Source organism: Chiloscyllium plagiosum, unplaced genomic scaffold (genome assembly GCF_037043375.1).
Source record: "Chiloscyllium plagiosum isolate Xiang-an unplaced genomic scaffold, Cpla_swu_hap1 HiC_scaffold_50, whole genome shotgun sequence".
In the NCBI taxonomy this organism is placed as follows: Eukaryota; Metazoa; Chordata; class Chondrichthyes; order Orectolobiformes; family Hemiscylliidae; genus Chiloscyllium; species Chiloscyllium plagiosum.
This window is the reverse complement of record NW_028270188.1, coordinates 46,513,496-46,539,828: the sequence shown is the minus strand read 5'-3', so window position 1 is coordinate 46,539,828 and position 26,333 is coordinate 46,513,496. Positions and strand designations below refer to the sequence as shown.

The following is a 26,333-nucleotide window of genomic DNA, read 5'->3' as shown; positions in this document are numbered from 1 at the left end:
GTATCCCTGAGTGCGAGGAGAGGGCCATGTGTCCTTGTGTGTGTTTGGGCAGAAGGGGAGGGGTGTCCCTGAGTGGGAGTGGGAGGGGGAAGGGGAGGACACAGTCTCCCTGTGTGTGTTGGGGTGGAAGGGGAGGAGTCCTGTGTCCCTGTGTGTGTTGGGGTGGAAGGGGAGGGTCCTGTGTCCTTGTGTGTGTTGGGGTGGAAGGGGAGGGCCCTGACTCCATGTGTGTGTGTGTGGAAGGGTGGTTGGGTGGGTGGGAGGGTGTGTATGGAAGGGTGGTTGAGTGGGCGTGTGGGGGGAAGGGTGGTTGGGTGTGGGTGGGCGTGTGGGGGAAGGGTAGTTGGGTGTGGGTGGGTGTGTGGGGGGGGAAGGGTGGTTGGGTCGGGTGAGCGTGTGGGGGAAGGGTGGTTGGGTGGAAGTGTGGGTGGGGGTGTAGGGGAAGGGCGGTTGGGGGTGGGCGGGCGGGTGGTTGAGGTGGGCGGGCGGGTTTTTGGGGTGGGCGGGCAGGTGGTTGGGAGGGCGGTTGGGAGGGCGGTTGGAAAGGGTGGTTGGGGGCGGGTGGGCGGTTTGGAGGGTTGGGTGGGTGGGAAGGGTGGTTGGGGGTGGGCAGGCGGTTGGGAGGGGTGGGTGGGTGGGTGGGAAGGGTGGTTGGGGGTGGGCGGGCAGTTGAGAAGGGTTGGTGGGCGGGCACTTAGGAAGGGTGATTGGAGGAGTGGGCAGGCGGGTAGTTGGGAGGGGCGGGCGGGCGGTTGGGAAGGGTGGTTGGGAGGGGTGGGTGGTTGGGAGTGATGGGTGGGCGGGTGGTTGGGAGGGCTGGGTGGGTGGGCGGGCGGTTGGGAAGGTTGTTTGGGGATGGGTGGGCGGTTGGGGAGGGCAGTTGAGAGGGGTGGACGGGCGGTTGTGAAGGGCAGTTGAGAGGGGTTGATGGGCGGTTGGGAAGGGCAGTTGAGAGGGGTGGGCGGGTGGTTGGGAAGCGTGGTTGGGGGTTGGAGGGTGGGTGGGTGGTTCGGAAGGGTGTTTGGGTGGGCGGTTCGGAAGGGTGTTTGGGTGGGCGGGCGGTTGGTAATGGTGGGTGGGCGGGTGGTTGGGAGGGGTGGGTGGGCGGGTTGTTGGAAAGGGTGGTTGGTTGGGCGGGTGGTTGGGAGGGGTGGGCTGGCGGGTTGTTGGAAAGGGTGGTTGGTTGGGCGGGTGGTTGGGAGGGTTGTTGGAAAGGGAGGTTGTTTGGGCGGGTGGTTGGGAGGGGTGGGTGGGCAGGGGGTTGGGAAGGGTGTTTGGGGGTGGGTGGACGGGCGGTTGGGAAGGGCAGTTGAGAGGGGTGGACGGGCGGTTGGGAAGGGCAGTTGAGAGGGGTGGGTGGGCAGTTGGGAAGGGTGGTTGGGGGGTCGGTGGGTGGGCGGGTGGTTCGGAAGGGTGGATGGGTGGGTGGTTCGGAAGCGTGGGTGGGTGGGTGGGCGGTTGGGAAGGGTGGGTGGGCGGATGGTTGGGAAGGGAGGTTGGGCGAGTGGTTGGGAAGGGAGGTTGGGCGAGTGGTTGGGAAAGGTGGTTAGGGGTGGGTGGGCGGGAATGGTGGTTGAGAAAGGTGGGTGGGTGCGGGGTGTTTGGGTGGGGGCGGGGGGTTTGGAAGGGTGGGTGGGGGCGGGTGGGTGGTTGTGGGTGGGTGGAAGGGTGGCTGGTTGTGGGTGGGTGGTTGTGGGTGGGTGGAAGGGTGGCTGGTTGTGGGTGGGTGGAAGGGTGCGTGGGCGGGTGTGGGGAAGGGGGGTTGGGTGTGTGGGTGGTTGGGTGTGGGTGGTTGGGTGAGGGTGGGTGTGGGTGGGTGGGTGGTTGGGTGAGGGTGGGTGTGGGTGGGTGGTGGGGTGAGGGTGGGTGTGGGTGGGTGGTTGGGTGAGGGTGTGTGTGGGGGTGGGTGGTTGGGTGAGGGTGTGTGTGTGGGTGGGTGGTTGGGTGAGGGTGGGTGTGGGTGGGTGGTTGGGTGAGGGTGGGTGTGGGTGGGTGGTTGGGTGAGGGTGTGGGTGGGTGGTTGGGTGAGGGTGGGTGGGTGGTTGGGTGAGGGTGGGTGTGGGTGGGTGGTTGGGTGAGGGTGGGTGTGGGTGGGTGGTTGGGTGAGGGTGGGTGTGGGTGGGTGGTTGGGTGAGGGTGTGGGTGGGTGGTTGGGTGGGTGGGGGTGTGTGTGGAAGGGTGGTTGGGTGTGGTGGCGTGTGTGGAAGGGTGGTTGGGTGTGGTGGCGTGTGTGGAAGGGTGGTTGGGTGTGGTGGCGTGTGTGGAAGGGTGGTTGGGTGTGGTGGCGTGTGTGGAAGGGTGGTTGGGTGTGGTGGCGTGTGTGGAAGGGTGGTTGGGTGTGGTGGCGTGTGTGGAAGGGTGGTTGGGTGTGGTGGCGTGTGTGGAAGGGTGGTTGGGTGTGGTGGCGTGTGTGGAAGGGTGGTTGGGTGTGGTGGCGTGTGTGGAAGGGTGGTTGGGTGTGGTGGCGTGTGTGGAAGGGTGGTTGGGTGTGGTGGCGTGTGTGGAAGGGTGGTTGGGTGTGGTGGCGTGTGTGGAAGGGTGGTTGGGTGTGGTAGCGTGTGTGGAAGGGTGGTTGGGTGTGGTGGCGTGTGTGGAAGGGTGGTTGGGTGTGGTGGCGTGTGTGGAAGGGTGGTTGGGTGTGGTGGCGTGTGTGGAAGGGTGGTTGGGTGTGGTGGCGTGTGTGGAAGGGTGGGTGGGTGGGTGTGGTGGTGTGTGTGGAAGGGTGAGTGGGTGGGTGTGGTGGTGTGTGTGGAAGGGTGAGTGGGTGTGGTTGTGTGTGGAAGGTTGGGTGGGCGGGTGTGTGTGTGTGGAAGGTTGGGTGGGTGGTGTGTGTGGAAGGGTGGGTGGTGTGTGTGGAAGGGTGGGTGGTGTGTGTGGAAGGGTGGGTGGTGTGTGTGGAAGGGTGGGTGGTGTGTGTGGAAGGGTGGGTGGTGTGTGTGGAAGGGTGGGTGGTGTGTGTGGAAGGGTGGGTGGTGTGTGTGGAAGGGTGGGTGGTGTGTGTGGAAGGGTGAGTGGGTGTGGTTGTGTGTGTGGAAGGTTGGGTGGGCGGGTGTGTGTGTGTGTGGAAGGTTGGGTGGGTGGGTGTGTGTGGAAGGCTGGGTGTGAGTGGGTGTGTGTGTGTGGAAGGTTGGGTGGGTGTGTGTGTGTGTGGAAGGTTGGGTGTGTGTGGAAGGCTGGGCGGGTGGGTGTGTGTGTGTGTGTGTGTGTGGAAGGTTGGGTGTGTGTGTGGAAGGTTGGGCGGGTGGGTGTGTGTGTGTGTGGAAGGTTGGGCGGGAGTGTGTGTTTCTGGAAGGTTGGGTGGGCGGGGGTGTGTGGAAGGGTGGGCAGGGGTGTGTGGAAGGGTGGGCGGGGGTGTGTGGAAGGGTGGGCGTGGGTGTGTGGAAGGGTGGGCGGGGGTGTGTGGAAGGTTGGGTGGGGGTGTGTGGAAGTGTGGTTGGGTGTGGTTGTGTGTGTGGAAGGGTGGGTGGGGGTGTGTGTGGAAGGGTGGGTGGGGGTGTGTGTGGAAGGGTGGGTGGGGGTGTGTGTGGAAGGGTGGGTGGTTGGGGGTGTGGAAGGGTGTGTGTGGAAGGGTGGTTGGGTGTGTGTGGAAGGGAGGTTGGGTGTGTGGAAGGTTGGTGGTCTGTGTGGAAGGGGGGTTGGGTGTGGGTGGGTGGGTGTGTATGGAAGGGCGGGTGTGGGTGGGTGTGTATGGAAGGGTGGTTGGGGGTGGGTGGGTGTGTGTGGAAGGGTGGTTGGGTATGGGTGGGTGTGCGTGGAAGGGTGTGTGTGTGTGTGGAAGGTTGGGTGTGTGTGTGTGTGTGTGTGGAAGGTTGGGTGTGTGTGGGTGTGTGTGGAAGGTTGGGTGTGTGTGTGTGGAAGGTTGGGTGTGTGTGTGTGGAAGGTTGGGTGTGTGTGTGTGTGTGGAAGGTTGGGTGTGTGTGTGTGTGGAAGGTTGGGTGTGTGTGTGTGTGTGGAAGGTTGGGTGTGTGTGTGTGGAAGGTTGGGTGTGTGTGTGTGTGGAAGGTTGGGTGTGTGTGTGTGTGGAAGGTTGGGTGTGTGTGTGTGTGGAAGGTTGGGTGTATATGTGTGTGTGTGGAAGGTTGTGTGTGTGTGTGTGGAAGGTTGTGTGTGTGTGGAAGGTTGGGTGGGTGTGTGTGTGTGGAAGGGTGCGTGTGTGTGTGTGGAAGGTTGGGCGGGAGTGTGTGTGTGTGAAAGGTTGGGTGTGTGGAAGGGTGGTTGGGTGTGGGTGGGTGGGTGTGTGTGGAAGGGTGGTTGGGTATGGGTGTGTGTGTGGAAGGGTGGTTGGGTATGGGTGTGTGTGTGGAAGGTTGGGTGGGTGGGGCTGTGTGGAAGGGTGGGTGGGGCTGTGTGGAAGGGTGGGTGGGTGTGTGTGTGTATGGAAGGTTGGGTGAATGGGGGTGTGTGGAAGGTTGGGTGGGTGTGTGTGGAAGGGTGGGTGGGTGTGTGTGTGTATGGAAGGTTGGGTGAATGGGGGTGTGTGGAAGGTTGGGTGGGTGTGTGTGGAAGGGTGGGTGGGTGTGTGTGTGTGTATGGAAGGTTGGGTGAATGGGGGTGTGTGGAAGGTTGGGTGGGTGTGTGTGGAAGGGTAGTTGGGTGTGGTTGTATGTGTGCAAAGGTGGTTGGGTGTGGTTGGGTGTGGTTGGGTGTGGTTGGGTGTGTGTGGGTGTGTGTGTGTGGAAGGGTGGGTGGTGTGTGTGGAAGGGTGGGTGGGGGTGTGTGTGGAAGGGTGGGTGGGGGTGTGTGTGGAAGGGTGGGTGGGGGTGTGTGTGGAAGGGTGGGTGGGGGTGTGTGTGGAAGGGTGGTTGGGTGGGGGTGTGTGTGGAAGGGTGGTTGGGTGGGGGTGTGTGTGGAAGGGTGGTTGGGTGGGGGTGTGTGTGGAAGGGTGGTTGGGTGGGGGTGTGTGTGGAAGGGTGGTTGGGTGTGGTTGTGTGTGTGGAAGGGTGGTTGGGTGTGGTGGTGTGTGTGGAAGGGTGGTTGGGTGTGGTTGTGTGTGTGGAAGGGTGGGTGGGGGTGTGTGTGGAAGGGTGGGTTGGGGTGTGTGTGGAAGGGTGGGTTGGGGTGTGTGTGGAAGGGTGGGTTGGGGTGTGTGGAAGGGTGGGTTGGGGTGTGTGTGGAAGGGTGGGTTGGGGTGTGTGTGGAAGGGTGGGTTGGGGTGTGTGGAAGGGTGGGTTGGGGTGTGTGGAAGGGTGGTTGGGTGTGGGTGGGTGTGTGGGTGGTTGGGTGTGGCAGGGTTGGTGGGAGTGTGTGTGTGTGTGGAAGGGTGGGTGGGAGTGTGTGTGTGTGTGTGTTTGTGTGTGGAAGGGTGGGTGGGGGTGTGTGTGTGTGTGGAAGGGTGGGTGGGGGTGTGTGTGTGTGGAAGGGTGGGTAGGAGTGTGTGTGTGGGTGTGGAAGGTTGGGTGGGTGGGTGTGGAATGTTGGGTGGGTGTGTGTGGAAGGTTGGGGGTGGGGGTGTGTGTGAGGGGTGGGTGGGTTTGTGTGGAGGGGTGGTTGGGGGTGGGTGGGTGGTTGGGGGTGGGTGGGTGGGTGTGGAGGGGTGGTTGGGGGTGGGTGGGTGTGTGTGGAGGGGTGGTTGGGGGTGGGTGGGTGTGTGTGGAGGGGTGGTTGGGGGTGGGTGGGTTTGTGTGGAGGGGTGGGTGGATTTGCGTGGGGGGGTGGTTGGGGGTGGGTGGGTTTGTGGGGAAGGGTGGGTGGGTGTGGAAGGTTGGGTGGGGGTTTGTGTGGAGGGGTGGTTGGGGGTGGGTGTGGAGGGGTGGTTGGGGTGGGTGTGGAGGGGTGGTTGGGGGTGGGTGTGGAGGGGTGGTTGGGGGTGGGTGTGGAGGGGTGGTTGGGGGTGGGTGTGGAGGGGTGGTTGGGGGTGGGTGTGGAGGGGTGGTTGGGGGGTGGGTGGGTGGAGGGGTGGTTGGGGGTGGGTGGGTGGAGGGGTGGTTGGGGGTGGGTGGGTGTGGAGGGGTGGGTGGGTGGGTGTGGAGGGGTGGTTGGGGGTGGGTGGTTGGGGGTGGGTGTGGAGGGGTGGTTGGGGGTGGGTGTGGAGGGGTGGTTGGGGGTGGGTGTGGAGGGGTGGTTGGGGGTGGGTGTGGAGGGGTGGTTGGGGGTGGGTGTGGAGGGGTGGGTGGGGGTGGGTGGGTGGGTGTGGAGGGGTGGTTGGGGGTGGGTGGGTGTGTTTGTGTGGAGGGGTGGTTGGGGGTGTGTGTGGAGGGGTGGTTGGGGGGTGGGTGTGGAGGGGTGGTTGGGGGTGGGTGTGGAGGGGTGGGTGGGGGGGGTGGGTGGGTGGGTGTGGAGGGGTGGTTGGGGGTGGGTGTGTTTGTGTGGAGGGGTGGTTGGGGGTGGGTGTGTTTGTGTGGAGGGGTGGTTGGGGGTGGGTGGGTGTGTGGTAGGGGGGTGTAAAGGGAGGAGCATTGTGAGCGCCCTATTTCCCAGCAGTGTGAGAATAGCGATAAATAGAATGAGGGTTTTGTTTAATTCTGCCATTTAATGGGAATGTTTTGCTTTGAGCAGAGAAGCGGCTGACCCGGGGAATCTCTCACGCCAGCTCCACCATTGTCTCTCTAGCACGTTCCCACATGTCGAACAATGGCAGCAGTGAGCACTCACTGGACACTCCTATCTGCACCTTCCAACTGCCTGATCTGACTGTTTATCGCGAAGACTTCCGAAACTTCATCGAGAGAGATTTAATCGAACAATCGATGCTGGTGGCACTGGAGCAGGCTGGTAAGTCAGTCAGTCCCTGTTGTCTTTGGTTTATTCAGACAACGACATGGTAAGGGTATGAGGTGCAGTGGGCTGGAGCCAAAGTGCATTGCAGTGTGTTCTCACAACCAGGGTCCTAGTGAGCCAGTTAATTAGATTAATGTAATGGCCCCTGTTCCTGTGCTGCTGTCTCTCCCATGTGTGGGATGCTTGGTCTGTGTGAATGAAACACCTTCTCTTGGTAACTGATCCCATGTGAACACAACGTCATCCTCTGGCCGAACTGGAAAATAAAAACCAGGAAGTAGAACCCAAGCCATTTATTTGTTACCTGAGCCCAGTGATAGAATTACAGCCAGTGAGTTGAGAAGTCTGCTCAGTGTAATGGACAGGACCAACACGGATGTTAAAATTCACTGGTGAACTCATGTCAATGTTCTGTGCTTAGATGACTGACGTCATAGTCAATGCAGAGTAAAACGTTACTGTCCTGTTGACCACTCTCAGGGCAGCACGTGGTTAGACAGAGTAAATCTCCCTCTTCTGAACTGAAATGAAAGGAACGCTTCTTTGATACTGCCCCCATGAAACACTCGCAGGACAGGGGCAGAACGGGGTTAGATACAGAGTTAAGCCAACCCTGCTCTCTCAAACTGAGAATAAAGCTACCTTAAATCCTGCCCCTGTCAAGCACTCGTGGGACAGGGGCAACACTGGGTTAGATGCAGAGTAAAGCTCTCTCTCTCTAGGCTGTGACCCATTGCACACTCCCAGGACAAGGACAGCACGGGGTTACATAGTAAAGCTCCTTCTACACTGTCCCCCCATCAAACACTCCTAGGGACAGGGACAGCATGGGGTTAGATACAGAGTAAAGCCAGAATAAAGCTCCCTCTATACTGTTCTCTTCTCCCCCCCCCCCCCCCCCCCATCAAATGCTCCCAGGGACACTAGGTATAGAGTAATGCTCCCCATCAAACGCTCCCAGGACAGGGACAGCACTGGGTTAGGTATAGAGTAATGCTACCTCGACTGTTTTAAACAGATAGTAAAGTTTCTTCTACAATTTTAAACTAGAAATAACACTTCCTTGACACTGTCCTGGGAGGGTTCGATGGAGATAGAGACTGCACAGGGATGCAGAGAGTAAAGCTCCCTCTACACTGTCCCCTGCATTGAACCCTCCCAGGACAGAGACTGCACAGGGATGCAGACAAAGTAAAGCTCCCTCTACACTGTCTCCCCCCCCATTGTGGGCGGCACGGTGGCACAGTGGTTAGCACTGCTGCCTCACAGCGCCAGAGACCCGGGTTCAATTCCCGCCTCAGGCGACTGACTGTGTGGAGTTTGCACGTTCTCCCCGTGTCTGCGTGGGTTTCCTCCGGGTGCTCCGGTTTCCTCCCACAGTCCAAAGATGTGCAGATCAGGTGAATTGGCCATGCTAAATTGCCCGTAGTCTTAGGTAAGGGGTAAATGAAGGGGTATGGGTGGGTTTCGCTTCGGCGGGTCGGTGTGGACTTGTTGGGCCGAAGGGCCTGTTTCCACACTGTAATGTAATCTAATCTAATTGAACCCTCCCATTACAGAGACTGCACAGGGATGCAGACAGAGTAAAGCTACCTGTAGTCTTTTAGCAGAAATGAAAGCCTCCTCTACATTGTCCCCATCAAACACAGTGTAGCGCTCCCTCAGCACTGAGCTCTGGATATTTTAACCCAGTCCCACTGAAGGATTGGTCACAGATTTCCAAGTCATGTTGGTGAATGACTTGGATGAACTTGTAGATGGTGGCGTTTCCATGGATCCGGGGAACGGGACCTTCTCAGTGATTGTGGTCAGAAACAGAAACTAGGAGCAGGAGTAGATCATTCACCCAGCTCCCTGGTCCCATCTGATCACGGCTGATAATCCAAATCACTGACCTGGACCTGCTTTCTTGACATCTCCTTTCAACCCTGTTGTCCTAAGACCTCTCTCTAACTATTTTGTGAAAACCTTCTATGCTTTGTCCTCAATCACCTTTTGTGGCAAAGAATTGCACAGGCTTACCACTCTCTGCATGAAGACATTTCTCTTTAACACGGTCCTTAGTGGCCTATCCTGTATCCTTAAAATCTGACCCTTGGTTCTGGACTGTCTGGTCATCGGGGACATCTTTCCGACATTTATCCAGGTTGTGGGTTTGGAAGATGTAGTTAAAGGAAGCTTTGTGAGTTACTGCAGTGCATCTTGTAAAGTACACCGAGCCACTACTGAGCATCAGTGCAGGAGGAAATGAATGTTGAAAGGGGGTGGATGTGGTGCCAGTCGAACAAGCTGCTTTGTCCTGGATGGTGTCGAGCTCCTTGAGTGTTGTTGGCACAGCTCTCATCGAGGTCTTCTATCACCCTCCTGACTTGTGCCTTGTTGATGGTGAACAGGCATTGGGGAGTCAGCAGGATTCCCAGCCTCTGACCTGCTCCTGTAGCCACTCTGTTGATGTGGTGAACCCAGAGGTCTGCCTCTGAGAAGGGTGTGCCTCTCATTGATCCACTGATTGTAGCTCAGGTGATGAACTGCTTTCTGATAGAGGTCTGGAGCTGTCAGGTTCTGGAGGCTTGCTGAACATGTTCCATGTTTTTGAACGCTCTTCCTGTCAGTTCGCTGCAATGTTCCCTGTTTGTGCAGAGATTTGTCCGAATGACCCAGTGTGCTTTGATGAAAGTCTCTGAGAAATGACAATGTGTTTGGTACTGATGTCGCGGTTTCCTGTTTCTCTCAGGACGCCTAAACTGGTGGGCAAATGTTGATGCCAGCTGCCAACGCTTGTTACCCCTGGCAACGACTGGGGATGGGAACTGTCTGCTTCATGCTGCTTCTTTAGGTATGTCTGGTCTATAAACGATCCTGGTAACGTTCCATTGATCGCTGGACTCCAGTTTGGAACCAGCTCCCTCTGAGGGGGACGTGGGGTCTGCGTAAGGCTCTCTCTTTCTGAGGGGGACGTGGGGTCTGTGTAAGGCTCTCTCTCTCAGGCGGGCGCCCCTTGCTGGACTGAGTGATGAACAATTGAATTGCTTGTGGTTTGTACATAGGGATGTGGGGGTTCCATGATCGGGACCTGATGTTAAGGAAGTCTCTATATTCCATGATGGAGAAAGGAGTGGAGAAAGAAGCTTTGAAAAGGAGGTGGCGTTGGCAACAAACCCAACAGAATAAGGAGGTAAATGAGTGGCAGCAATGTGCCGAGCCCCCCACCTTCTCCACATCTCTTGCGGTCTGTGGTATGTTTGCGTTTCTCCTGTGGAGAAGGCTTGCTTCCACCCACACTGCTGTCTGAGCTGCAACATAATACGTCTATGTGTTCCCCTCCTGATCTGTGTGACTCTCCTGTTCTCACTCTCTCACAGTCTGGCCTTGTTTATACCGAGGAGGAATGGCAGAAGGAGTGGGACGAGTTGATCAAGCTGGCATCCAGCGAGCCCCGTATTCATTATGGAACCAATGGAAGTGGCTGTGGAGGGTACGTGTGGGCAGTGGGGCAGGATGGGTGAGCAATGGGAAAGGATTGGGTATGTCTGGACATTGGGAGAGAGGTTTATTTACTAGCATTGGGACTGGAGGAGGGTTCATTTGGGCAGATGAGGGTTTGGGGGAGGATGGGGTATTTGGGCAGGAGAGGGTCAAGTACCGGGGAAGGCAGGTGAGTGTTGATGGCATGAGCAATGGGGTGGGGTTTGTGGGGTGGCAGCTTATATACAGGGGAGGTCGGGACATGGGGTGAGGGCACTTGTGGGAGAATGGGGGGTCACACCTGAGGTCATTATTGGAATTGGGTGTAAAATTGGACTGGAACTGGGAAGGGAGAGAAGCACAGAAGGAGGGAGCGTCTGGATTAGAGTGATGCTGGAAAAGAACAGCAGGTCAGGCAGCATCCGAGGATCAGGAACATCGACGTTTCGGGCAAAAGCCCTTCATCAGGAATGGAGGCAGGGAGTCTCTGGGGTGGAGAGATAAATGGGAGGGGGGTGGGCCTGGGGAGAAGCGAGCGAGCAAGTGAGCAGGATAAGTAGAGAGAAGGCGGAGGGAGTATAAGATCGCTTGGGGCAGTAGGCTCCTGTTGTGACTCTGCTGTTTGTATCTTCCAGGAGACTGGCACCAACAACCTTCCCTGCACTCAACAGGCAAGTAACCCGGAGGGTGGGGCGTCAGGCCAGGGTGGGGTGTCGGGTTCTGATCACGTCCTGCCCAGCTGTGATTCTGGTGCGTTCAGGGCCAGTGAGGACAGGCTGTATCTCAGGAATTAATTCACTGGATCTGGTGATGTTTGCTGTCTCACACTGCGCCTGGAAGATCATGGGGAGGGAGTCACTCATTCTGCACAGGATTCTCCTGTTACCACCCCGGCCCTGGGCTGTAGTACAGAGGCGGATAGAGGCAGTGGCCATGGACTCATGTGATTAGAGCCTTGATGGCGATCCCGCTTGGCTCGGTGCTTCCCAATTGGGAGTTGAGGATCAGCTCAGTTTCTATGCTGTGAATTTGTCTGATTTATCTGCAGTTCTCTGGAAGCAGGCTGTAGCACTGATCATACCAATAACAGAATGTCTGTTACAGTGTGGACAGCTCGGAGGAACCGGTGTACGAGAGTTTGGAGGAGTTCCATGTCTTTGTCCTAGCACATGTCCTGCGAAGGCCAATTGTAGTAGTAGCTGACACCATGCTCAGAGACTCGGGAGGCGAAGGTAGGTGCGAGTGTACTCTCAGCATGGGGTTAGATGCATAGAATTATAGAATCCCTACAATGTGGAAGCAGGCCGTTCAGCCCATCGGGTCCATCCTCACCATCCGAAGTGCATCCTTACCAACCTATCCCTGTAACCCTGCATTTCCCATGGCTAATCCAACCATCTTGACATTCCTGGACACTTTTGGGCAATTTAGCATGGCCAATCCACCTGACCTGCACATCTTTGGACTGTGGGAGGAAACCGGAGCACCCGCAGGAAACCCACACAGACTCTGGGAGAATGTGCAAACTCCGAGCAGACTGAGGATGGAATCGAGCCCAGGTCATTGGTATTGTAAGGCAGCAATGCTAACCACTAAGCCACCGTGCCGCCCAGAGTAAAGCTCCCTCTGCACTGTGCCCAGTTCCACACACCGTTTTGCAGCTGGGAGTAGTTGCTGTCTGGTGCCTTGTCTTGGATTCTCCCTTTCTGAAAGACTGTGAACCCTCACATCTAGGACAGAGCTGAGACTGAGACCATCGCTTGATATTGGTCCTCCCACTGACAGGGTCCTGAATTTGGATCTGTGACTGGAATCTGGAGTTTTGTCCTTGAATTGTTCCTCCCATCGTATGCTCGGTGTTTTTTTTTTTGCAGTGTCTGACATCCACAAGGGCAGGAATGAGGTGGTGAGTGTGTTTTCCCTGCTGGGGGATATTTGTCTTACTGAGTGCTGACTGGGAATTACTGTGCTTGCTTTGCAGCCTTTGCTCCCATACCGTTTGGGGGCATCTACTTACCGCTGGAGGTTCCAGCCAATAAGTGCCATCGATCTCCACTGGTCCTGGCCTACGATCAGGCTCACTTCTCTGCACTTGTCTCCATGGAACAGAGAGAGACCAATAAAGAACAAGGTACTGGGTGCAGGAATGCTCACACCCCTCTGTTACTGTGGGATAGCAGTGAGAGTTCTCCCTCAATCTCCTCACAGTGATATTTGCCCTTCATTATCCCTCAAACATCATTAAAACAGTTGGAATTGTCAGTTTTTGGGGGGGGATTTTGCTCTGTGCAAATTGGCTGTCAGAATTTCTACACAGTGCAAGTGGCTATATATCAAACATTAGGATTCAGAGCTACAAGGCACTTGGGACATCCTAGTGGTGGCTATACAAATGGAGCTCCCAATGACAGATTGAGATTGTGGGTTCTATTTGGCCATGAAGCAGCTTCTCTGTCATGCTGTCAGTCACACTGCCCTCCGTTTCTAACCGTCTCCTCATGTATCCCTCCTCCCAGCCGTGATTCCTCTGACTGATTCTGAACACAAGTTACTTCCAATACATTTTGCGGTTGATCCAGGGAAGGATTGGGAATGGGGACGGGACGACAATGACAACGTGCGATTGGCCAGGTATGTACAAACAGACTCCGAGCTGAAAGAAACCTGCTGGCAGTCTGTGAATAATTTCATTTCAGCTCAATTTCCCTCCACTCAGAAATTGCACCCAATCTCAGATCCCAATTGCAATTCTCCTTAAACACGCACGGACAGAAATTGCTGCAGAAACCCAGCAGGTCTGGTTAGTGTCTGTGGTGCGAAAGGAGATATTTGGTGTTCAGTGACCCTCCTTCAGACAGTTTGCAGCTGAGAAAGGGGACTATTTATGCTGATGATGGGAGGTGGAGAGGGAGCCCAGCGGTGGGGGGAGAGAGAGAAAGCTACAGGTTAGACAGACCAAAGGGATTGAGATAGTAGCCAGGGAAGAAGAGAAGCGAATAAGTGACATTAGGGGCGATGAGTTGATGAAAGTGTGTTGGTTGCGCTGAAAGCAGCCCATTGTCATGTCAGGGCCTGGGATATGGGGCTGGGTAAAGGACATTGAAGGAGGTGTTCATGCTCTAAGTTTGTTAAACTCAGCATTGAGTCCAGAATGCTGTAGAGTCCCCAGGCAGAAGGTGAGGTGCTGTTCTTCCAGCTTGTGCTGAGCTTCACTGGAGCACTGCAGCAAGCCTGAGGCAGGAATATTGGCCAGGGGACAAGGTGAGGTGTTGAAATGGCAGACAGCCAGAAGCCCCGGGTCATTTTTACAGTCAGAGCATAGGCGTTCATCAAAGCAAACATCCATCCTTTTTCCTGAATATTTTTCATGGGATGTAGGTGTTTCTGGTACCTGTTGCCTGTCCCGCATTCACCCTTGAATGGACTGTCGCCCTCCGGTCATTTCAGGGCAAGGAAGCATCAGCCACTTTGCTGTAGGTCTGGAGTCCGATATAGGCCAGACCAGGTAAAGATGGAAGGTTTTCTTCCCTAAAGCAGATAGTTTTGTTTGGAGGGGAACATAGGGTGTGAATATCCCTGAGGTATTCACTGTGTCTGAGCTTAGTTGGCTGATGGGCAGAGGTTACAGAGTGCCCATCACGAGGCCATGCTTTCGGGGCACTGTCCTGTGTCAATTTCCCAGTCATTGAATGTTGCCCAATGTTTCCATAGATGCTACTGAGCATGTCCATGTTAAAACATCCTTGTTGCTCAAAGTAAAGGGGGCAATGTGGCTCACTATTCAACTGAGCCTCGAAAGCCCACTCAGCCGTACTGTGGTGTGCAGACCACACCTTCCACAGGAGGCTACACATCACCTCACAGTGACAGCATTGCACCTGTGTGCAATCTCTGGTCTCCAAAGGGAGTGTGGACAGTTTTCTGCTTGTCACCTTCTGTCACTGTTTCATTTTCTATCTCTCCCTCACAATGTGTCTCTCTCCCTCCGTGTCCTCCTCCGTGTGTGTCTCCCTATCTTACATCTCCCTCCCTCCCTCTGCCCCTCTCACTGCCAGCCCATGCCCTACCTCTTTGACTTTGTGTGTATCTCTCTGTCTCTGTGTATGTCTATCTCTCTCTCTCTCTCTCTCTCTCTCTCTCTCTCTCTCTCTCTCTCTGTGTCTGTCTGTCTCTCTCTCTCTCTCTCTCTCTCTCTCCCTCTGTCTGTCTGTGTCTCTCTCTCTCTCTCTCCCTCTGTCTCTGTCCCTGTCCCTCTCCCCTCCCTCTCTCTCTCTCTGTCTGTCTCTGTCTCTCTCTCTCTCTCTGTCTGTCTCTCCCTCTCTCTCTCCCTCTCTCTGTCTTTCTCTCCCTCTCCCTCTCTGTCTCTGTCTCTCTCTCCCTCTGTCTCTGTCCTCCTTTGTGACGTTCCTGTCTGCTTGCCTGCAGTGTGACTCTCTCATTGGAAGCCAAGCTCCACCTGCTGCATACCTACATGAGTGTGACCTGGATCCAAGTTGCCTCTGAAGCCCAGGTGAGTATTGCTGAGGGAATGCTCTCAAACTGCAGTCAGTGCTTCCTGTAGCGAACTGGTCTGTACGGTTACCCTTCCCTCCCCCATAGCCTGTATGCTTACCACTGCAAACTGTGATGACCCCCGCCACAGTCTGAACGGTGACATCCCCCCTCCACCCCACCCGAGGTTTTCTGAGTAGTAACCCCAAACCATGGCCTACACATTGAAGCCCCCACTCCACAAAATGTTCTGGTGGTCCCTTTGCTCTCCCCACTGGCTGTATGAGAGTAACCTCGTCTACTTAACCATGGCCTGTCACACATGAGCGAATCCCAATCCGGATCCCTTCACCAGATTCATTTCCGAAGGCGTGCTGAGGGGCTCCTCTCTGACTGACCCATTCCCATGTAAACAGGCCATTCAGTTCCACACCTCCATCCCATTCCTTTCTCATTTTGTTGTTGTAGTATATGGTAGTTGTTGGGTGATGCTGCAGTCACTGAAGGAGGCTGCTTCAGGCAGACTGCCTTCACCGATCACCAGTGGGAGCGGCCCAGCTGAGGTTGCCTTGTGTCTCTGGAGGGGTCGATGCCCAGTCAGAGGCCAGGTCCAGGGAGCCTGACAAAGGGGTCAGTGTGCAGCAGCAGCAGACTCTGATATCATGGTCACTGTTTGATTCCACATTTCATTGAGCCCGTTTCCCCAGAGCATTGGCCTGACCTCTGGGTTATTGCTCCACCACCGTCTCCCATTAGACTCCAGGGATATCCAACCTGTTCTTGTGTATAGTTTGAAGAGAGCCTGGTGCTCAGTCAGTCAGTCAGTCCTGGTCAGATTGAGTGGAAGTGCTGGGAAGAGTTGGTGGTGTTGTGACTGTTGTGGTCTTTGTTGTAGCAAGCCCCCCTGGCCCAGCCAGAGTCTCCCAGTGCCTCCGGAGGTGATGACGCCAGGTCGGTGGCTGAGTCCGGAGAATCCGACAAGGAGTCGGTGTGCAGCAGCTCCAACGGGAACAGCAGCAAGGCCAGTGGCAAAGAGAAAACCAAGAAGGACAAGGACAAGGAAAAGGAGAAGAGGAGAGCAGAATCAGTGGCCAATAAACTAGGCAGCTTTGGTAAGAGTCTGGGCAGTCGGCTGAAGAAAAACATGGGTTTTATCCACAGTAAGGGCAGCAGAGGGAACGGGCAGAATGGCACCTTGGAGAAGAACAGGAAGAAGGGCTCTCTGAAGTTGCAGAAAGCTGGTAAAGAGAGCAGCCTGGCAGAAAGCACTTCCGCTGGAGACAGAGTGGGGGGTAGCAATCTGGCGAAATCACAGCCTGCTGACCCTTACAGATACAGTAACGACGTGAAGCTCAGCCTCAGCATTCTGCGAGCAGCCATGCAGGGAGAACGCAAGTTCATCTTCACAGGGCTGCTTACCACCAGCCACAGGCACCCCTTCCAGGAGGAGATGATCCAGCGCTACCTGTCCGATGCTGAGGAGCGGTACTTCGCAGAGCAGGAGCAGAAGGAAGTGAGCAAGAAAGTGCCGTCCAGCAGTAGTACAGTCAAGAAGGCCGATCAGGAACTCTCTGCTCAAGCCAGGTTTGACTCACAGGAGCGTCTGGCTGAGGACTCTGTGAGTGAGCTTCCTGCCAACCCTTACAGCCCCTCGGCTCAGGGCTACAGTAGCCAGACTGGGCCACAGTCCCACACTGCAAAATTTTCCAACTACCAAGACCCTCCATTCTCTGGCATCCTTTCCATCCCTCGACCCAACCTAGTAACAACAGAGTTTAATTCCCCGCAGTCCAGCTACAAGGAGACCAGGCGACAGGTCGCTGGTGGTTCCTACAACAACCTGCCCTCCTACGCCACCCTGCCCAGGCATTGTGGGCAAGGACACTCTGCTGTGGGCAGCCCTGCCCACTCCTCTTGCCACCCGCCCCCTACAGAGACAGACGAGCCTCCTGATTATCCCACCTCCTCCTGCAACAGCTCCTACCACAGCTTCAGCAATGGCTTCACAGAGCAGTCCGACTGCTTGGGACCCGAGGGCTCCCAGGACCCAGTCAAGGGTAGGAACCCCTATTCCGTCCAACAGACGCGCTGTCGTCAGACAAACTGCAACTACTACGGGCACCCGGAGACAGGCAACTACTGCTCATGTTGCTACAAGGAGGAGCTGAGAAAGAGGGACAGGGAGCCCCCGGCTCACAGGTTCTGAGCTCAGCACTTTATCCTGCAGCTCAGGCTCTGAGCACAAGATGGGAGATGCAATAATGGCTGCTCCTGGAGGTAAGGGGCAGAGGAGGAAGATCCCACGGGTAGGGGCCAGAGTCAGTTCAGGCCCTGGGAGAGTCCACGTTAGGCGAAAGTACGAGTTTTGAAATGTTAACTTTTTCTTTTGATCTTGCCTCCTTTATTTCTGCAGTAACCTCCCCCCCCCCCCCCCCCCCACACCAGCCGTATAGTTTGCAGAGATGTTGGTTGGTAGTTTTGGTTTACTGAGCGTTACGTGTGACATGCAAGGCAGAAACTGTTGGTATTTCACTCCTTCCCTCCAGAACACTCCACAGAGGCACAAGCCCCCACTTTGTCCCCTCTGTCCCCAACCTGAACCACAGCAGGAACCTCATGGAGAGAGACTGCAGCATAAAGCAGGAACGCTGGCTGGCATTCGAGAGGCTGTGCTCACCCTCAGTGTGGCCTATAACTGACAGAGGTCTCACAATCTCCGGTATCCAATGCAGGCCCTGCATTGTTGCTGTTGGATATTGGAGCAAGGCCTGAGGCTTCCAGACAGAGCCACAGATAGCCATGATCTTATCTGCATGGAGTAAAACAAGAAAGTCATGGGAGCAGATGGAAGAATGTACAGATGCCTCTCTGCGATGGGGGTGAGCTGGCTCTGTGGGTCATCTGGAAATACTCACAGCTAATAATAATGGTGCAGGCATCCTCTCCCTGCACACACTTGCTGAGTGTGTGTGTGTGCGCGCGCGCACGCACGCACATACATGACCTTTCCCTGCACACTCTCTGTGTGTGTACACACGCGTGACCTCTCCCTGCACACTCGCTGTGTGTACGCGCACGCAACCTCTCCCTGCACACTCGCTGTGTACGCGCCGTGACATCTCCCTGCACACTCGCTGTGTGTACGCACACATGACCTCTCCCTGCACACTCGCTGTGTACGCGCCGTGACATCTCCCTGCACACTCGCTGTGTGTGTATGCGCACGCGTGACCTCTCCCTGTACACTTGCTGTGTGTTCGCACACGCGTGACCTCTCCCTGCACACTCACTGTGTGTGTACGTGTACACATGACCTCTCCCTGCACACTCGCTGTGTGTGTACACGCATGCGATCTCTCCCTGCACACTCGCTGTGTGTATACGTGCACACATGACCTCTCCCTGCACACTCGCTGTGTGTGTACGCGCACGCGATCTCTCCCTGCACACTCGCTGTGTGTGTACGCGCACGCGATCTCTCCCTGCACACTCGCTGTGTGTGTACGCGCACGCGTGTCCCCTTGCACACTTGCTCTTTCTCCTTGTCCTGTCAGTAAGATTGCAAAGTGCTGTAATTCCTGCTGCTTCCAGAAATGATTGTTAAACCATGCGTTACAGCCTGGATAACAACTGATCAGGTCTGGAGCTCCGTCCATGCAACAATTCCCATCACTGACATATCCCCAGAGATTATAACAAGAGGTGCTCTGTTAGCTTTTCTCCCTGAAGTTAACTGCCAACTAATCATAACCAGGATCTAGCCACGTTGAATAATGTTTTGTTTAGAGTTTGTTAATTGAGTAGAAAACAAATGTCTCTCCATTTATTTAAAGTAAATGGCAGCAATAAAAGATTTCTGTGACGACCATGGTTCAGTGTTACAGCACTGTCAGAGGGTCAGTGCTGAGGCAGTGCTGCTCTGTCACAAATGAGTTTAAGGATTGTCTCTGCAGCTCTGATCTCTGCTCTCAAACCATCCCAGCATTCCTACATCCATATGAAAGAGGAGTTCCACTTCTCTGCATCAGGATCGAAGGAGGTGTGTGATGCCAGGGTTATCTGTGAGAGGGATGGTGGCAGAGAATGCTCTCTTGGTCTCACCTTCATCACTTTCCCTATAACACTAATCCCAATCCACTGTCCCTTATTTCCCCCCACCCCCAGTCCGAATGGAGATGTTCAGCTTTGAAGTGTAAGTTATTGTCATGGAGCCTGCTACGTCAGTTCCATTCTCACTGGATTACTCAATGCCACAGAAAGTGAGCAACTCGACACATGGCCATCCAGAAGCCTGTATTGAGCATAATCTTTCCCACCAGTCAGTGTTCAGTTTCTCTCCGATCCTGCCCCCACCGTGACTGTCCTCAGGAGAGAGCTCGAGAAGGAGGGGGAATGATTGGTGTCACTAACTCCAACTCCCAATCTCTTGCTCCTGTGCCGAGTCCGGAAGGTACAGACGTGGATCTCGAACTGATGACTCACTGCTGCTCTTTACTTCTTGGGGGTCGAACAGGATGTGCAATTGATGGTTCATGTCACATTGCAAAACCTATAGAGCCACCCCCAACATCGTAGTCACTTGGCATACCTAACCTGTGCATCTAGCGAGAGCTGTCTGCTATGATGCACAAGTGGGTCACCAAAGGAAGTAAGATACATTAAACACAACAGTTCAACACTGTGAGCTGTCTCTTTATTATTGCTACTTTTGCATTTAGAAACCTTGAATGTTGTTTTTTTATGGTAGAATTGAGGGTGAAATTGGAAAGAGATAATATTTAGTGAAACCAAGTTTGGGCACAGAGTTCTGGTGGCACTTGAACACCAATCGACTGCAGGTTGAAGGTCTCAGCCTTGCAGTTTCTGGGGGCCAGGAGTAACCATTCAGGTCTGGGCCTTGGAACCTAGTTGCCTTGTTGATGAGAATTGTAAATTGATGCTGTACAAAGTTAATAATTTTTAAAGCCTCACATGAGCAGCCAGATCCTTCCAGAAGTTTTCATTCCCCCCCCCCCCCCCCCCCCCCTCTCCCCCCAAGTCCCCATGGAGGTGACTGAGACTGCTGAGTGTTGTTTATCTCTGAGGTTTGAAAGGTCCAGTGTGTAACACACATGACTTTCTGTAAATTTTGAATGCTGTATGTTAGTTAGAATGTACAGAACATAGGACATTTCTTTAATCACACTATTTTTGGAATAAACTGAAAAATGAATAAAACTGTGTTTTTGATTTTTACCTCTTCACCTTGTAAACATCAGGGAGATGAATCGGGCTCTGGAAATGTTTTCAAGCAACTTGCGGTCTTGTAAAATCACCAGTGATTCGTGGGACAGGTCTTGTCCCCAGATTCCTATCACAGATGCTATTAGTTATCTAGTCCCATTCCATTTTCATATTCTTAGCTGATTATCAATCAGCCTTTAAAATCTTCGACAGTCAAACCAAGCTTAATAAGGTCTTAACACACTGCCTCTTCCCAACCCTCACGTGGGGTCCTGAGTCTCAATGAGCAGAAAGGTCTCTGATTCCATCCCTTGCAGGGTCAGGGAGGGAGAGGTGCATTGTCACTCTCGTCTCACTCCTTCACAGATCACAATTAAAACAAAAACTCTGATAGACTCCAAATAAAAAGGTGCATCAGGCAAGTTTATTCAGCAAATAGCGATTATTGATTTTGTATATAATCAAAATAATATGAAAATATGTTACCATTTCATAAGACCTTTCTATTTAAATGCCCTTTCACACAAAACAGCGTTCACACGATTCAGGTAAAAGGCTAGAAGGCTCCACCTCCTTCTGTGGAGCTTCATCTTTTATGACAACTATAATCTTGAAGGCAAATAAAAGGCATGATACAGAATATTCCATTCTGTCAGTTGCCTGTGGTTAAATCATGTGGTTGTATCTGTGGTTTTGGTAGACACAGCTTGCTCAGGAAGTACAATATTGAACAGATCATTCAGTCACTGTTCCAGAAGAACATACAGGTTTCACTCTGACCTACATCAAATGTCCATCAGAAACCGGACATGGGACCTGAGCAGCTTGTTCTTTAGCTGGCTTTTCCCAGCTGAAAACCCAAGCACAATGTGTGAATGCTGTTCAAGCAGAACAGGACCAAACCCAACTGTAACACAGTCCAGTATTTTCCTTGAAGTGAACGTGAATAACTGCGACCATCAATTAGTTGGAACCATCAAACCCAAAAAAAGTTCCAATATGTATTTTCATTGACATTTTGGAGAAAGGTACAGTTTGAGCATGATGACAATCCATTAACCTCCTGTTTACAAACCTGATTAAATCATAAAATAGCTTCATAACTCCAGCCTGTTCCTGATATGTTCCTGATCTAGTGCTTAAGAGAAGGTTTGGAGAGTCATACCAGACTGAAGATGTTAACTCTGTTTGTCGCTCCACAGATGCAGCCTGACATGCTGATTGTCTTCACCTTTTGGGTTTTCTTCCCATTTTCCAGTACCTGTATTACTTTGCTTTTGTTGTGACGTGAGCACAGGTAGCCCCTCCCAAACACTGGCAGAAAGTGCCCTCTGAGGGAGCCAGGGTTGGGTAGAGGTAGCAAGCCAATGGGACGGTGTTTCTGGTGGGCAGAGAGGGAGAGAGTTTATGTGAGAGAGTCTGGAGTGTTCAAATGGAATGTTGGCTTTCGTTTCAAAGAGAATAAACTATAACATTGCAGAGGTCTTGCTAAACCTAAACCTCAAGTGGAACACTGAACAGTTTTGGGCCTTTTATTGTAGGAAAGGTACAGTGAGATTGGAGGCAGTTCAGAGAGGGTTCCCTGGACTGATCCAGCTATGGAGGGACTGTCCTATTGACAGGTCAAGGAGGTTGGTCCTTTACTCATTGGAGCTTAGAAGAGAGAGAGGTGAACTTATTGTAGCATATGAGATTCTCATGGAACTTGGCAGGGTAATGTGGAAAGGTGGTTTTCTCCCCATGTGGGAGAATCCAGGACCATGGTGAATAATCTCCGAATGAGGGGTCACCCTTTTAAGATTGACATGAGGAATTTCTTCTGAGTGTAGTGTATCTGTGGAATACTTTAGCAAGGCTGCTGAAACTGGTTCATTAACTATATTAAAGGCAGAGAAAGATTTTTTAATCAGGAAGAGAATAGAGAGTTATGGAAAGAAATGCAGGAACGTGGAGTTGAGGATTATCAGATCAGCCATGACCTCATTGAATGACAGAGCAGACCTTCTTTATTCACCTGGGGGGAGGAAGGGGGGGTGGATGTTGCTGATGGGGCAAAATGTATTGCCTAGGCTAGTTGCACTTGTGAAAGTCGTGGTGAACTGCTTTCTTCAACTTCTGCAGACCATGTGCTGTACCCACAATACCTTTAGGGAGGGAGTTCCAGAATTTTGACCCAGTGAAGAACGGCATCATATTTCCAATTCACGATAGTGAGTGGCTTGGAGGGAATCTTGGTGGTGTTCCTATATACCTGTTACCCTTGTCCTTTGAAATGAAAATAGTCATGGGTTTGGAAGGTGCTGACTAATGATCTTTGGTGAACATCTGCAGTGCATCTTGTATTTGTGGGACACTGCTGCTCCCGGCGGTATCAAGTTTGACTGGCTTAATGGCCTCTGTTCCTACATCCTATTTGGGGCGGCTCAGTGGTTAGCACTGCTGCCTCACAGCACCAGGGACTCTGGTTTGAATCCACCCTCGGCCGACAGTCTGTGTGGAGTTTGCACGTGTCTGTGTGGATTTCCTCCAGGTGAACCAGTTTTCTCCCATGGTCTAAAGATGTGCAGGTTAGGTGAATTGGCCATGTGGAATTGCCCAGAGTGTTCAGGAATGTGTAGGATAGGTGCATTAGTCCAGGGTAAATGTAGGAAACGGGTCTGGGTGGGTTACTCTTCAGAGGGTCAGTGTTGACTTGTTGAGCTGAAGTGCCTGTTCCACACTGTAGGGATTCTATGGATCTTATGTTCTTGGTGCACAGAGTTCAATGAAGCTGCTGGCAAGAGTCTTGTAGCAGGGCCAGGGAAGGGTAAGCACAAGCAGACTTCAGAGAATGGGATGAATATTAGTTTGTCTTTATTGTGATTTTGCAAAATGAATTGACATGAAATGCTGTCGGAGTATTGGTCATTGTGAAGCTGTGGCTGTGCCAACTTTCCCTTGCACTGATGGCCCAGCTCCTGGTATAGTCACCTTGCCCTAGTGGCCTATTGTCTTAGCACAGGCGTCACTGTACCTCAGGCCAGGTGAGGGAACTGGAAGGAGAGTCCTTGATGGGGACCCCAACTGGTGCAGGAATTGAACCCAGTCCGTTAGAATTACTCAATATGCAAACCAGCCATCCAATTAGTGGAGCTAATTAATCCTCCATCTGCCAACATCAAGGTGATTGGGTGTCACCTAGCTGAACAGCTTGGACTGTAAGACGCGGAAGCTTTGTCAGAAGAGATAGCAGCAGGTCTGCAGTAGAGAAAACACACCGTTCTTTACAGCAAGCCACTTTAACCTGAAGAAAGCCAGCTACAACCGTGCTGCAAGTTGTGATTATAAAGTAAGTCAAGAGACTTTTCATAAATCAAAGCCTCTTGCATGTCAGTGGAAGCACACAGAGAAAGGTTGAGGAGAAACTTTTGGATTAACATCAATCAACCCGACAGATATTGTCAACAAAAATAATGGAACTGTTTTCCCACCACCAATGTGTTTTTTCAGTTTATGTTTGTGCGGTTGGGGGGGGGAACGGGTGTGGTTAATTTGTAAAGTGTTGTCTGTAGCTGGAGTACAATGGTTGTTGCAAACCACAGAAAACGCTGGAGAAACTCAATTGGTCTTTGAAGAGAGTGAGGTTTCGAGACAGAATGTGAATTCTTTGTTTCAGATTTCCAGCAACTGCATCGGTCTGATGTGAGTGATTCTTCTGACGTCCTGGGATCAAGGCTGTGAGCTCTGACTGCCTCCCTCAATCCTGAGGGAGTTAGTGGGATTCCTTTACCAACTTTAACTTCTGTGGCGACCAGGGCAATAGTGGGGGGGCTTGGTTTCCTGGGCCGTCACACTAACAATGTCTTTCAACATTTCAAAATTAAAAATCACACCACACCAGGTTATAGTCCAACAGGTTTAATTGGAAGCACTAGGTTTGTGCTAGTGTGCTTGTAATTAAACTTGTTGGACTATAACCTAATTTGGACTCTAACCTAGAGTTGTGTGATTTTTAACTTTGTCTACCCCAGTCCAACACCGGCTCCTCCACATCATCATAACATTTCAAACACAGCGCGAAGGGAAACAAACACTTCCATCCATCCATCCAGGGGGAATGCGGAAGTAGCTATGGACAGACACGCCCTGTCATCACTGCAGGCCACGCCCACATTGGCACTGCCTTCCATTGGTCGCGCCCCATCGATTGACCCCGCCCGGTGCCGTGGAACTTAGACACGCCCCCAGCAGCAATGTTCCGACCCATCCCGAGAATCCACTCTCGGTCTGGGCCCCGCCCCCCTCCGCCTTCAGGCCCCGCCCCCCTCCGCCTTCAGGCCCCGCCCCCCTCCGCCTTCAGGCCCCGCCCCCCTCCGCCTTCAGGCCCACCCCCGAGCGACCAGGCCCCACCCGGCCCGCCGCCAGGTCCCGACCCCGCGGCGCCAAGCACCACCCCCTCCGCCGCTAGACCCCGCCCTCCGCACCACCAGCCCCACCCGCAACCAGGCCCCCGCCCCGCCCAACGCCGCCAGGCCCCGCCCCCCGCCACAAGGCCCCGCCCCCCGCGCCACCAGGCCCCGCCCTCCCCCGCCGCCAGGCCCCGCCCTCCGGCCTTGACGGGGTTTGATGTGGAGCCTGACGCCGGGAGCGGGAGGAGCCGCCGGAGCGGGAGGGGAGGCCGGTGTCTGCGCCGCGAAACCCCCGGGGAGTGATGTTTCATTCCGGATCCTTCAGACTCCAGCCCCGGGGCCCCGTGAGTGAGAGAACCGGGACAGACCCGCGGAGGGACCCCCCCCCACCCCCACACACACACCCCCACACACACACCCCCCCCACACACACCCCCCCCACACACCCCCCCACACACACCCCCCACACCCCCCACCCCCCCCCCACACACCCCCCCCCACACACCCCCCCCACCCCCCCCCACACACCCCCCCCACACACACCCCCCCCCCCACACCCCCCCACACACACACCCCCCCACACACACCCCCCCACACACACACCCCCCCCCCCACACCCCCCCCCCCCCACCACACACCCCCCCCACCCACACCCCCCCACACACCCCCCCCCCCCACACCCCCCCCACACACCCCCCACACACCCCCCCCCACACACCCCCCCCACACCACCCCCCACACACCCCCCCACACCCCCCCCCCCACACACCCCCCCCCCACACACCCCCCCACACACCCCCCCCCCACACACACCCCCCCCACACACACCCCCCCCACACACCCCCCCCCCCACACACCCCCACACACCCCCCCCACACCCACACCCCCCCCCACACACACCCCCCACACACCCCCACACCACCCCCCCACACACCCCCCACACACACACCCCCCCACACACCCCACACACCCCCCCACACACACCACCCCCCACACACACCCCCCCCACACACACCCCCCCACACACACCCCCCACACACACACCCCCACACACACACCCCCACCACACCACACCCCCCACACACCCCCCCACACACACCCCCCCACACACACCCCCCCACACACACCCCCCCACACACACACCCCCCACACACCCCCCCACACACACCCCCACACCCCCACACACACACCCCCCCACACACACCCCCCCACACACACCCACCCCCACACACACACCCCCCCACCCACACCACACCCCCACACACACCCCCCACCACACCCCCCACACACACCCCCCCACACCCCCCACACACACACCCCCCACACACCCCCCACACCCCCACACACACACCCCCCACACACACCCCCCCACACACACCCCCCACACACCCCCCCACACCCCCACACACACCCCCCACACACCCCCCCACACACACACCCCCCCACACACCCCCAACACACACACCCCACACACACCCCCCACCACACCCCCCCACACACCCCCCACACACCCACACACACACCCCCCACACACACCCCCCCACACACACACCCCCACACACACACCCCCACACACACACCCCCACACACACCCCCACACACCCCCCAACACACACCCCCCCACACACACCCCCACACACACCCCCCACACACCCACACACACACCCCCACACACACCCCCCACACACACACCCCCACACACACCCCCCACACACCCCCACACACCCCCAACACACACCCCCCACACACACCCCCCCACACACCCCCCACACACACCCACACACACACCCCACACACACCCCCCACACACACACCCCCACACACACCCCCCCACACACCCCCACACACACCCCCAACACACACCCCCCACACACACCCCCCCACACACACCCCCCCACACACCCCCCCCACACACCCCCCACACACACCCCCCACACACACCCCCCCACACACCCCCCACACACACCCCCAACACACACCCCCCACACACACCCCCCACACACCCCCACACACACCCCCCACACACACCCCCCACACACCCCCCCACAC

At 55.1% G+C, this 26,333-nt stretch overlaps 2 protein-coding genes across 4 annotated transcripts in view; both read left to right on the top strand.

Moving 5' to 3' along the window:
* Positions 1–19,884, top strand: part of otud7b (OTU deubiquitinase 7B) — a 42,289-nt gene extending 22,405 nt beyond the window's left edge. For 2 of the 3 annotated variants that reach the window (XM_087985152.1, XM_087985154.1), the window contains 10 exons: positions 6,496–6,711; positions 9,452–9,553; positions 9,765–9,892; positions 10,080–10,192; positions 10,818–10,853; positions 11,287–11,414; positions 12,164–12,313; positions 12,699–12,813; positions 14,608–14,692; positions 15,569–19,884. In XM_087985152.1, coding sequence (XP_087841278.1) covers positions 6,496–6,711; positions 9,452–9,553; positions 9,765–9,892; positions 10,080–10,192; positions 10,818–10,853; positions 11,287–11,414; positions 12,164–12,313; positions 12,699–12,813; positions 14,608–14,692; positions 15,569–16,879 — 2,384 coding nt within the window. In that variant the 3' untranslated portion in view covers positions 16,880–19,884. The remainder of the gene's footprint in view (positions 1–6,495; positions 6,712–9,451; positions 9,554–9,764; positions 9,893–10,079; positions 10,193–10,817; positions 10,854–11,286; positions 11,415–12,163; positions 12,314–12,698; positions 12,814–14,607; positions 14,693–15,568) is intronic. The other variant, XM_087985153.1, reaches the window with a different exon arrangement.
* A 4,244-nt stretch (positions 19,885–24,128) lies between these two features.
* LOC122544732 (integrin alpha-10-like) overlaps positions 24,129–26,333 on the top strand; it is a 143,030-nt gene continuing 140,825 nt past the window's right edge. Inside the window, exon 1 of the mRNA XM_087985099.1 lies at positions 24,129–24,552. Within this exon, the coding sequence (XP_087841225.1) occupies positions 24,129–24,552 (424 nt within the window). The remainder of the gene's footprint in view (positions 24,553–26,333) is intronic.